General features: G+C 43.3%; 1 protein-coding gene across 1 annotated transcript; it reads right to left on the bottom strand.

Moving 5' to 3' along the window:
- Positions 1-2639: 2639 nt before the first annotated feature.
- trim8 (tripartite motif containing 8) lies at positions 2640-11809 on the bottom strand. The gene is made up of 5 exons (XM_022743008.1): positions 10857-11809; positions 5611-5706; positions 5207-5472; positions 4954-5069; positions 2640-4840 (listed from the first exon to the last, which is right to left on the bottom strand). Exons 1-5 carry the CDS (start codon positions 11460-11462, stop codon positions 4140-4142), a joined length of 1785 nt encoding a protein of 594 aa, XP_022598729.1. The 5' UTR covers positions 11463-11809; the 3' UTR covers positions 2640-4139.
- Between the last annotated feature and the right edge of the window lie 993 nt (positions 11810-12802).

Here is a 12802-nt window from a genome sequence, read left to right as displayed (position 1 = left end):
TTTGTTATAATATTTTTTAGCTATACAAAACTGTCGGCTAGTTTGTCAGAGCATTTCTTGTGTCTATGACAATATTAGTCTTTTAGGCGCTCCAATATAATAGATTATCCTAACAGCCACTGCAGATGCATGTGTCACTTGTTCATTAAAGTATTTGTACAGGTGTTAATTTATATTTTTTATTATGATGTATTAAAAGGGGAAGGGGCCCAGATTTTTTGGGCTACACCACAGCGGATATGAGAGAGGCATCGATTCTCTCATCTATCTCTGTGAGAGTGCAAATAAGCGTATTTCCCATAATGCCGCACCATTCGTATAATGGATTAGAGCTTTGAGAAGCATATAGTCTGCAAGGTCAAAGAGTCCATTTTGTTTTCTGGTCCATGTTTTATCTACATGTGTTTGTTGAAACCTCAAAATGAGAGAACAAAAAGTTCTGTGGTCGTTTTATCAGTTAGTAAAAGCTTTTCCCCACTGTGTGTGTGTGTGTGTGTGCGCGTGTGCGCGTGGGGGCGTAATTTAAAGGAGCCAGACAGTGTGTGTTTGTGTGTCAGATACATATCGGAGACGTAGGCGACCAGATTACTTTCTCTCTTCTCATGGATCAGACAGCTGTTCAGCAGCTGTGTGTGCAAGTGTGAGAAAATGTGTGTGTCAGGAGAGGGAGAGAGGGGGGAGTGTTTGTTAATATGTGTGTGTTGTGTGTGTGTGTGTGTGTCAGAGTGGGAAAGATAGAAAAGCAGCGCTGTAATTTATGCTGCACCTCCGACCCCACAGTTCTTGGCTGCCTGTGTCTCTGCTGAGGTTTGCTGACGTGAGAAAAAAGGCAGCACATCAGACCTCTGCCTCCACCAGCTCGAGAGGGGAAGGAGGTGGGAGGAAGACGAGGGTGGAGCGAGAGAAGGCAATATGATTAAAATGTTTGTTTTTACGTGTACATTAACCACTGGTTGTTGTTAGAGGAAAAGAATTGGCGTTCAGAAACTCAAACTCACACATGTAAATGACTGTGTCACACAAAACCATCTAAAAACCTTGAGATTGAAAGTAAATTCTTGACTTAGGAAACAGGAGTTGAAGTTCATGTAGTAGCTGTGTTGGAGCTTTCAACAGCTTAAAAATGTCAAACCTTTCCTTTGAGTAGCTGCTCTGGAACTTTTGAGCATGTCACATGTTCTTCCTGAAAGAAAAAGCTTCATTTCATCAACATATTTTAAATCTCCATCTACAAACCTGAACTGGTTTTATTTCCCATTCCCCATTCACTCACTCAACTGGATCGTCCTTGCAGTCTGAATGGGGTTGAGGCTCAAAGTGCTGGGTAGGGGGAAGCAGTAATGCAACAGCTTAATCAGGCTGAGGGGAACACGGGAACACACACACACACTGACTACTCATCTCAAGATTTGTTCTCTCCATCCTGTTTTCTCTCTGCAGGCCTCCACCCACATATACTCATGAGCCCTGTTTGCACTGGGTGGACACAGATATTTAAAAGTTTGTTTAAATGGGTTTTTCCGCCTATTAATGTGTCTTTTAAGATGAATAAATACACCATTAGAGGAAATGTCAAACTGAGAAAAAGGCAGCCTGACAGATTGTTTTTAATGTTTAAGAAGGAACGGCAGAGATTGTAGGAGGATGTCGTTTTTTTTTTCTCTTTTGAAAGTCATATGGAGAGTAAGCAGATGACTGTGCAGAACGGAAAAACAAACACAGAGCACAAACGCTGTTTTTGTGGAAATGTGGAAAATATCAAAAAATAAGTTTGGTGATTTTTGTTATTGTAAATAAATTCCATGAAAAGACCAAAACCAACAATGAATTGATCCAACTAACAAGTACTGTCGCCACTGTAATTCAGCAAGACTATAATGACAATATGACACTAGATCAATTTGATTAAGCTTATTTCCTGAATGTCAAACAATGGACTTCGTTTGGTATGGGGCATCCATGTTTGCTTGGTTTCCCAGAGCTTTTGAAAAGTCAGTTTCCCACTTGAAATGGTGAGTTTGATTTTGACATGATTGCTATTTACAAGTGGAAAACTTGTAATCAGAATAATGCTGATATGACGTGAATGCAGCATCAATGTACGGTCACATAACATTTCCATCCGATGAAAAAGGACGCGATACCACATTTGTGATGCAGGCCATAAATCAATATTGATCACAGCGTCCACAAGCTGTACACAGTGGGAGAGAGCCATGTTGCACTTTAAAGTCTGATACTGTGATAATGAACTAAAAATAAGGAGAAAGCACTACAATAACTTCTCCACTGCCAAATATGTATTAATCAGCAACTGAAAATAGTCCCCAACAAATGCACTATAATACTCCTGTTTGAGTAATGTTCGCTAAAAACTACAGTTCTCAGCTATTTGAGACAATTACTGAGACTTTTAAAAAAATATTTGTGACTAGTTTTTGATACTTTATATCTTCAGAAGAAACCATTGGGTTTGGAGCTGAGAGCCACAGTGGCCGCCAATGGAAGTATTAAAGCATTGTGAGTTTTGGTCTTTTCATGGGACAATAACAAAAAGATTGACAATTGCCACCTCTATCCTTTTAAAGAACATGAGAAAATGGGATTTGCACATACAGAGTTGACAGCAGAGACCGGTTTAAATTTGTTTGTTTATTTGGAACCCTTCTCCAAATCACGTCTGTAATTTTTCCATTTCACAAAATATTTACAAAAAAGATACTTTTATGTTGTTTTTTTTCTCTTTATGTTGACTGTTGTAACAGCTCCTTTTTAGGATGACGAACCATTGCTTACATCTCGCAGTCCAGTCTCGTTCTTTTAGAAAAAGTTCATGAAAAAAATTCCTCCCACCCTTCTTTTCTTTCATACACTCATTTTAAAACTGCATACAGTTTTTTTTTCCACCATTGTTCTTCTTTTTGAGTGCTTAAAAAAAACAAACAAAAAAAAACTCTTCCTTGCATGCTTTCAGCTGCAAACAGGAAGCCAAGAGCTTGTGTGCTTATTGAGAGGAAGTGACATCTTTGCCCTGCAGGAAGTACAATTACAGCATCATCAGATCCTCCAGATGCTTGATTGGTTTGGTCTGTCCAGTCTTGTCTTTTTCTCCATAATCAGAGTCTCTCTAGACAATCATGAAACCTACGGTTGTACCAAATAACACAAAGTCATAGTAATTAATAAATGGAAACAGTCTTTGTCAGAAGATTTTCTGTCCTGTGGGAAGCCTGGCAGCAGTAAAGGAGTGCTAGGAATAAGGGGCGAATTCCCAGAAAACTCGGAGGGCCTGGGTCAACCAGCCCTTCAGACGCAGCTCTAGTGTCCCTCTGTGGGTAAGCATCTGTAGTCCAGGCATAACAAGGCGTCCACAAGTGCATTGTGGGTGTTCCATGGAAGAGCGTTTTGTGTTCAAGCCGTACGATCCATCCCTGAACTCAGCAAAGAAAGGAAGAAATGCCATGATGATAAAAATCAAGAGACATGAAGGGACCGCGGCCCCTCTTTAAAGGATCTATCAAACTAAGTCAGCTGGGCAGAGAAAAAATATGATGCTAACAACATAAGGCAACTGACCTCAGTACAACTGGAGGGGTGATTATATCAGAGAAACATGAGGTGCTAAACTGGAAAGCTCAACACTGCACGGTATTATCTGTTTTCCGTTCAGCCTCAGTGAGAAGCCACGAAGGCATGAGAAGATTTTCTATTAAAAGTTCATTTTCTCTCAATCCATCTTCTGCTCTATAAATAAAAAGATGCATCTCATTCTCTCCTCTTGCGCCTCTCTTATTTCTTGTTTGAGTGTAAAATGCTGAGCTGAGTTGTGCCAGAGTGAGCGGTTGGCTGTTTATGCATTTTACGTATAATACACTACATGAAACACTGACTGAAAATAAAGAGAGGAAGAAAATAAAAACACAAAGAGATCAACCCTGCCCCCGAATGTGTGTACATGCTCTAGGTCTGTGTTTGGATATAAACATTTATTTTAATGTGTGTATAGTATAACTGCATTGTGTTTTTTCCAGTTGATAAGTCAGTAAAGGTGTGCTATTTTGGTGCCTGTCTCTATATCCAAGTGTGTGTGTGTGTGCGTGTATGTGTGTGTGCGTGTATGTGTGTGTGTCTCTACTCTGTTAGCTGGTGACGTAGTGCTTTGTAGAGGGCTGCCCATACAGCCCGTAGAAATCTGCATGTCTGTGTGTCTGTGAGGCGTCTATCCAGTCCCTCACTGCCAAGCCCTGCATGGACGGACCTCCAGAGGCCAGACCGGGGGGAGGGGGGTAGTCTTGGGCGCTGACCCAGGGGAAGGAGCCCGAGCGTGGGTACGGGGGATGGCTGCGGTGGCCCGACACCGAGGGCACTCCGGAGCAGTAGCAGTTATCCATCGTACACACCAGGATCTTCCGGCCGCCGTATTGAGGCAGCACGGCCTGCTGGGAGGAGTGCGAGGAGCTGCTGCCTCCAGGAGCAAAGTGCGAGGAGCTGAACACGGAGCCTGAATGATGGTTAGTCAGCGAGCCGCTTCCGCTTCCTGTCCCGCCGCTCTCGCTGATGTGAGGCGGGCCGCAGGGGCCTAGCGGCTGCTGATTGGTGGACTGGCCTTCTCCGGAGGCCGAGCCAGAGCCCAGGTAGGGCTGCTTAGCTAAAGATGAGGAAGAAGATGACGAAGAGGAGGAGGAGTCCTTGAAACCTGGAGCGGCGGTTTTTCCGACGCTCCCGTTTCCCTCTGGAAAGGCAGTGGAATGTTTCCGTTTCTCTGCTCCAGAGCCAGAGCTCTGACCGCTGGGATACGCAGGAACAGACTGCAGGAAGGTCGAGGGAGGGGTGAGGGGAGCTGAGAAAGACAAGGTGTGAAATAAGAGGCGGTAAGTGGTGATTAAAATAAAAACACATTCATGACTGTCATGCCCTGCTTTCAAACCTATTAAGTGTGTTTGAGATCCTTACCTTCCAGCGTTCTCTTCAAGCTCTTCTCTCTTTTTGAGATTTCGGAAAGGAATAGTTTAGAATTTAGATTCCCGACTTTGTAAGGAGGGAGACTGCTGCCCACACATGCCTGAGACCTGTAGCAAGTGCCAAGAGACATGCAAAATACAAGATAAGATGTCTGCCTTGAAACGTCACCTGCATATCACAGAACCTCAGACAAAGAAGTACAACGTCCATTTTAAGAATCCAGCAACAACAACTTGTCTCTCACCTGTCTGTGAGGATTTTAACAGGTTTTGTGTTTTTCATGAAGCTCAGTTCCTCTGCCTTACTGAAGGCCGTGTGGATGGAGCTCAGCAGCTTCTGAGCCTCGTGGCGCTGCTCTCCCAGAGCCAAAACCTGGGCAGCGTTATCCTGGCAGAACCGAGCCTGAGCCCGGTCCAGAGCCTCCAGTGTCCGACCGAGATCCTCCTCCAGGAGCTGGTGCATCCGCTGGTACTGCAGGCGCACCTCCTCTTTCAGCTCACACACCCTGTCCTGTAGGGAAACAAAACACGGACACACACACACCAATCCACTCAAAATTGATCTTGCCTTATGTAACACCGTGTAGAACCTCTGAAAATGTGTGTAGATGCATTTACGCCCACAGAGCGCGCCGCAAAAAAAACATACCTCCACCACACACTTGTCAGAGTCAAGTTTGCAGAGCTGTTCTTCGATCTCCTGCACTCGTTCCTCCACGCGCTCCTGCTGTCTCAACAGGCTTTGCTGTGAGGTGAGAAACAGAAAGAGAGAAACTCTTTAGCTTTGTGAAGTTGTGACCTCTGTTAGCCACAAGCATCCCCTCCCCATGCCTGAGGTCTTAGGATCCGGGAGCTGGCTAATTTAGTCTCCATCCAACACACAATCCCCCGCGGGGGAGGAGGGAGGGGGATGCTGTCATAGCAACCAACAGCTATTTTGTGTTTTTAGTGAGTGAGGACTAATGTGGGGGGAGCTGGGGGCAGTGAGCAGAGATAGATAAATGGGCATGCAGAGGCAGAAAAAGCTCCAGCAGCTCTGCTCTCTCTGCTCCCCCCTCAGTGCACCTCCTCTCCTCTGTCCTACACTTCATTTCTAAAAGATGCACATGTATTCACAGAGTCGAGGCTGCTCTGTGAGCTATGGCAATGTTGTGGCAACAACACTTGTTATTTTTGGGATGATGATGGCATGTGAACATTAGCAAATGCTGTTCGGGCCAAACGGAGATGCCCATCCGGCTGCAGCTGGTGGCCAAGATAAATAAAAAACAAAACAATCCTTTATGTCGCTCCCTGCGTTGTGTAAGTCTGATAGCAGGAATGTCATTGACACAGATTTGCTAATCCTTCATGTGATTAATATTTAATGTGAGATATGAGCAATGCTAGCTTGACATTTAATGACAGAGAAACATACTGATTAGATGGTACAGAGCAAAATAATGTGATACAGATTTTAATAAACAACACCAAGAGTCTACAGCCATGGTAGAAGCTTTATGAGCCTGCACTTAGTCACAGCAATGCCTTGAGCTAAATGCTAACATTAGCGTGCTAACATACTCACAGTGACTATGCTGAGGCCAAGCAGGTGGAAACTTTTCCATGTTCACCATTTTGCAGTGTAGTGTGTTTGCATGCTAACATTTGCTAATTAGCACAAAAAATTAGCTCCAAAGTAAAGCTCAGGCTGACGGCAATGTCAGTACGTGTGCAGGTAGTTGGTCGTAAATCTAATTAGGGCTGCAATGAATTATTCATTCATTAATGATAAATCTGACAATTAATTTCTCTTTAATTATTAGTTTAGTCTAAAAGATGTCAAAAAATGTTTCACGGTTTTTCTTGTGAAATGCCTGAAACGATTATTGAAATATTTGCAGATTAATTTCATTTAGATACGTTAACTGATTAGTTAATTGATCAGTAATGATTACTGCCTTTCTGAAGCAAAGTATTGGACAAAGTATACTTCTGATTTGATGATGGCTCTAGATGAAAAATGAAGTGATTTCATGGCGATTAATCCAACAGACTGAGACATTTTAAAACATTCAAAAACAAAAATGTAAACCTCGAGGGATGTGCTGGATGAAAAGTCAAGGGAAGACCAGAGTCAGTGGGATTCATCCTCTGGGGAGCATGAATGTCTGCACAACATTGTGTGCCAATCCATCAAAGAGTCGTTGAGATATTTCACTTTGGACCAACACAGTGGAATGAGCAAACCAACAGCTGCTGGCGTGGCTTAAAAAACTGAATCTGCCATTAATCCCACAAGTCAATAATCAGTTGTTTTTCACAGGCTGGAAGCCTGTTCGCATACCATCATCACCGTCATCATCATCACAATCCAATCATTCCAACCAAACAGCAGCTGATTTTATCATTAGTTCCCAGTGTGATCAGCTGCTGTAGAGCTTGATAGGAATGAAAACCTGCATACTCCTGGGCCCCAGCAGAGGCACATGGTTGGGAACCACTGCCCTAGATATCTCTCTCTCACACACACACACACACACACACACACACACAGACACACACACACACACACACAGACACACACACACACACACACACACACACACACACACACACGGCATGGTTAGATCCAGGACTGTGACCTGGTTGTGCTGATTGATTGAGTTAGGCTCCGAGCAGAAGCCAGGGGAAAAACAGGGTCGAAGGAACTGAAGCTTCCCAGAGGGGGGAGCAACTGAATGTATGGGATACCTTTGGGGAGGGAGGGAGATGGGGGTATAAAGAGGGGAGGGCGCTCTTTAGCTGTCATTTCACTACAGTGTCTTTTCCATCAGAAGCACCAGAGCAGGAGAGCAGGGCCAGAGGGAAGGTCGGTCCTTGCCTGGGGTAGCTGGTGGATGGTGTGAGGAGTGAGGTGAAATTGGTGGGGGCTGACGGAAGTGAAGAGCAGAGCAGTGGCTGGAGGATGGTGTGTGTGGAGGTGGGGGTCCACTCTACATTCCTTTATCACATCCAACATGGAGGATGCATTAGTAGTCATCACTACCATGAGGACTAATACCTAGAACAAATTAATGGATTGGGTTGATGTGACTTAAATCAATGTCACTGTGCAATAAGATTATTTTTCTGATATCAAAACACACAGCTCCCCAGGGAAAGTGTCGTCAGTTTAGTTAGTAAACGATCACCTCACAACAGCCGCTCATCAATCAACTCATATGGTTTACTGATCTTTTTTAATTCATTAAACTGTACTTATTTTTATGCTGGTCGTGAATGTTATAGCCCGACTGATGGTGGATATCTGAGGCTGATAATGATGTGGACATTTGGGAATTTTAAAAAATTGGATATCGATATATAGGCTATATAATAATATAATATTTTTAACATTAACACATAACATTCACAAACAATCCTTAGATTTTTTTTTTAACATTATGACCAAGACAAATTTTATCATTGAAAATAAACTCAGTTTTCTCTGATGGATTAACTATGTAATTGTGACATGGTGATAACATTTCTAAATTACCTCAAACCTGCAATTTACTCTTACTTATCTGTGACATATACACAAATAATGGATGTGGACGAGGTGGCTGTAAAACAAGCACTATATCACATTGTGGCAAATGGAAGGAAAGATTTTAAATGATCAAAGTGAAATGCAAGGAACTGTGTTTCACACTTGGCTGTTTCAATAATGAAGTTAATTGTGAGTTGCACCCCTTCCTGTTATATCAGAGAAAACTTACTTCCAACAAAACAAAACCAAAAAACATTCCTCAGAAGCATTGATTTGGACGGCTGAATTTAGTCATCAAGAAACAATTTCCATTGAAAGTCCATAAGAGATGGTAATCACTTGAGCCCGACCGACAGATCAGCACTGCCAACATTTTTGCCTTATATACCAGTATCTGCATATAATTATTATTACCAAAGGTTGTTTTAAAAACAAAACTCAACAAACAATTAGTTGATTGATCAATAGCTCAATCCAAAAAATTAATTTTCAACTATTTTGATAATCATTTTAGTCATTTTTTTAAGTCAAAAATGTCAACATTTGCTGATACCAGCTTCACACGTCAGGATTTTATGCTTTTCTTTGGACTTTCGGACTGTTGGCCGTCACCTTGGGCTGTGGGAAGTTACACTAAGCATTTTTCCCCTCTTTTCTGACATTTATTTGATTAGTCAAGGAAATAATAATCAGATTAATTGATGATAAAAGAATGACGTACATCAGTTTTCTTGGACTTCTCTGTGGGTCTGTGCTGTATTTTCTTGTCACTTACTGGCTGAGATTTATCTGTGGTGAGCTAATATCAGCTGATATATCGACCCTGCCCTAGTTGCCATAACATAGTTTGTTTATTTTTCAACTGTAAAATGTCCCACTCAACATGTTGGTCGCACAGTCTGTTATATCAAAATTTAAAAGATCTTTTTCTTTCGTGTTTATGCCAAAAAATGAATATTTTCTGATTTCACATGAGATTTTTCTTTTTAGAGATTATTACTGATAGCTGCATCAGGGTCAAAAATCCAGAATTAATCAGGCTCGACTTATTGCCCAGCCCGATTATGGATAATGATGTAAAAGCTGTAGATGTGAAGGATTTTGATAATGCAGCTTTTAAATTCAGACCAGGTCCCACCCAACCCTTCCTATGCCCCAGGTGACCGATTAACTATACATAAAGCTGAGTCATAGCATTACCAACAGGAAACGCACCCTTCCACGACACAGTTGACACCTAAACAGGGTGTTGGGTGGACTGCATGAGTCAGTCAGCAGTAAAGCCTTCACTTTCCTCTCTCTGACTAAACTCGAAATGATGACTGCGAGCACCAAACCCCAAGTAAGAGAAGAGGTTAATAAAAAAATAAAAAAAACCCAAGTAGACCGCAGAATCAAGTGACGAATCACTTTAATCCCCCTTCCCCTCGACTCCACTCCCCACCCCCCCTTCACAACTGGCGATCCCTGAGCTAGGATGCACCTGTGCTGGGGAGATAAGGCCCTCTGAGGGCCCCTCATTGTTCCACCCTCGACTGCATTGTTTGTCATTCCAACAGATGAGAACGGAGGCTGGAGTGGATCACAACTGAAAAATGCACAAGATAGACTCTAACACAGCCTCTAAAAACACTCAAAATGCAATTGTTTCTTAAAATGGGGGATTCTGTTGTTGACTGAGTAAAGTGATTAAGCAAATACATAAACGACTGAGAAAAGGTCCTGAAAGCTCTGTACTCAAAAAATCTCCACTTTGTGTCTTTAATGTGGCAAAGAATGACATTAAAATATGTCCTTTGTTCTGGTGACGTTTGCTTGACGACTACAAAGTGGCTGAAAAATTACCTCACTGGCTTGTGTGACGCTGTTGTGAATGCACAGAGCTACATTTTGGTACCTTATTGATCACAAATTCTTGCAAATAGGGATGGGAGTAATGACTATTTCCATTATTGATTAAATTACTGATTATGTTCCGACTGATCAATTAATGGTTTAGTCTATAAAATGTCAGTAAACAGAAGAAAAATCTGTCACAGTTTCCTGGGGCCCAAGGTGAAGTCTCTAAATGTCCTGTTTAGTTTGATAAACGGTCAAAAACCCAAACATATTCAGTTTAATATCATAGAGGATGAAGAAAGAGAGGAAATATTCACATCTGAGAAGCTGGAACCAGAGAAGTTTTGATATTTTTGCTTTAAAAAAAACAGATAATTTAGTAATCGACTATGGTTTCAGCTCTATTGGAAGATCTCCGACATCCACTGGCTGTCTCTCCCCCTTTGTGAGAGTATGGCCACTATGCCTTGAGCAGAAACAAGAGGTGCATGAACAAGTATATTTGTGTTTAATTTATGTGCACAAGATTTAATTGTTCTTACTCGAATGTCGTTGCGTCTCAGCTCCACATCAGTGACCGCGTGGCCGTGGCTGGGGTGGCAGCGGGCGAAGCAGCAGTACTGACACACCGCTGTCTGCTCGGCCTCACAGTGATACAGCCTGTACTCGTCATGCTGCGGGCAGGTCCAGGCCTTCACCGCCTCCGCCTCTACCAACAGGTGCCCCAGGGCTGAGCACGGCTGCTGCAGGTGTGTCTGAACGTGGGACTGGCAGCATGGGGCGTTGCAGCGCAGGCAGACTTTCACTGCGGGGAGTGGTGGGCCTCGGCGGCAGAGGATGCACTGCAGCGCCGGCGTGGTAGCCTTCTCCACACTCAGGGCGTTGTACTTCTCGACTATGTTGGAGAGTTTGTGGTTCTTCTCCAGGCTGGGCTTCTGCGTGTAAGCATGATTGCACTCAGGGCAGCGGGCCAGCGAGGAGTCTTTGGCCCAGGCCTCGCTGATGCAGCCCCGGCAGAAGTTGTGCTTGCAGGGCAGCTGGATGGGATCTGAGAACACGTGCAGGCAGATGGGGCAGATGAGCTCCTCCTCAAAACAGTTCCTCCACGTCTCAGCCATGTCAGAGGCCATCATGGTGCAGGCAGGCATACACTAACTGTTCTCCACTTCTTCCAGACCTCTAGGCCTCACAGGAAACCTGACACTCTCAAAGTGAGTCTTGAGAAAAAGATAAAAACAGACTCGATGCCGTCCTGAAAGATCAGACTGTATATTTCAACCCTTGTGACCAAATTAGACGAGTCTCCCTGACAGATGACGAGTATTGCTTATTGCTGCAGCATGAAGGCAAATTCCAGAAAATTGACCAGAGAAGGCTTCAGGCAAGGATGACAACACCTTGGGTGTTTTCAACACACACACAGCAGGGGCTGACGTTATACAGATTACAGTAAACGGTGCTTTAATTTCCTCTAAATCGTACACACACACACACACACACAGGGCCTGCCTTTACAGCTTCTGTGTGTTTATAGGCCTACAGGAAGCCTGTCAGCTACAGGTAAACCATCAAATGCAAACAAGGCACAGAGAACTAAATATCTACACAATTACTTAACATGATCATGAGGTGAATCAATCTCTGCATGAAAAGACACTTGATCATTTTCTGCTGCCTGCTCAGGCCCTTACCTTGAGAGCTTGCTTCACTTCAACGTCGGATTATGACTGACTGTGGACCAATTCAGACCAACAAACGAAGCATGAAAAGCATGAGAAAGGACTGCTCGAGTCCACACCCTGATTACTATCCACACACAAACACACACACACACATACACACACGGAGCTTTTTTTTTGTTTGTTTTAAAGAAAAAAACCTGAATCTGTTTTTATCAGGACCTCAAGGACGCCTGATTCTCTGAATAATCACAACGCAGCGCAATGCTTTTGTCCGCTGAATCATAAATAAGTATCCGAGGAGCCTCCACCAGCAATTTAATAATACATACAAGACAAGAAAGACTGTCTCACAGGTCAGATCAACAACACGGGCACCTCCAGCCCTTCAATCTGACATAACAGCGACATTTCTGTTTGATGAATAACGCCTGCTATGTGGCACAGCTCGCATATCTGTACACAAGGCCTCGGCTTTTCTTTTCTACCAGTTTTCTGTCGACAACAAAGGCTTTATAATCTCATTAAACAGAAAATCATACCCGGGCCATCATTTCCAGGCTGTTTACTGCATAGTTAATCGTTTTAATAGTCGAGTCCGGCTCCTGCGCACAAAACAAAGGGTTTTAGGATCCGCAGGAATGTTGGCTGCTGTTGCAGAGCCTTTTGGTTTCCCCCCTCCGACACATCTATCAAATATCTTTAGTATTTTTACTCAGCTCTGGCCTCTCTTTTTTTTTTTACTTCGGTCTCCACCGTATTCACCTATTGTCGCCTCAGCCTTTAGCCAACAACATATTTATCTACTT

The sequence above is a fragment of the Seriola dumerili genome, unplaced genomic scaffold, assembly GCF_002260705.1.
Source record: "Seriola dumerili isolate Sdu_G_001 unplaced genomic scaffold, Sdu_1.0 BDQW01000068.1, whole genome shotgun sequence".
Taxonomy (NCBI): Eukaryota; Metazoa; Chordata; class Actinopteri; order Carangiformes; family Carangidae; genus Seriola; species Seriola dumerili.
This window is presented reverse-complemented; position numbering and strand designations above follow the sequence as displayed.

Bases quoted from the DNA above. Each gene is read 5' to 3' on its own strand.
- trim8 (XM_022743008.1), bottom strand. From the start codon at position 11,462: ATGCCTGCCTGCACCATGATGGCCTCTGACATGGCTGAGACGTGGAGG. The intron at 5,473-5,610 runs GTATGTTTTTTT...GTTTCCCTACAG, and splicing joins CTGACAAGTGTGTGGTGGAG to GACAGGGTGTGTGAGCTGAA. The intron at 5,070-5,206 runs GTGAGAGACAAG...CACTTGCTACAG, and splicing joins GTTAAAATCCTCACAGACAG to GTCTCAGGCATGTGTGGGCA.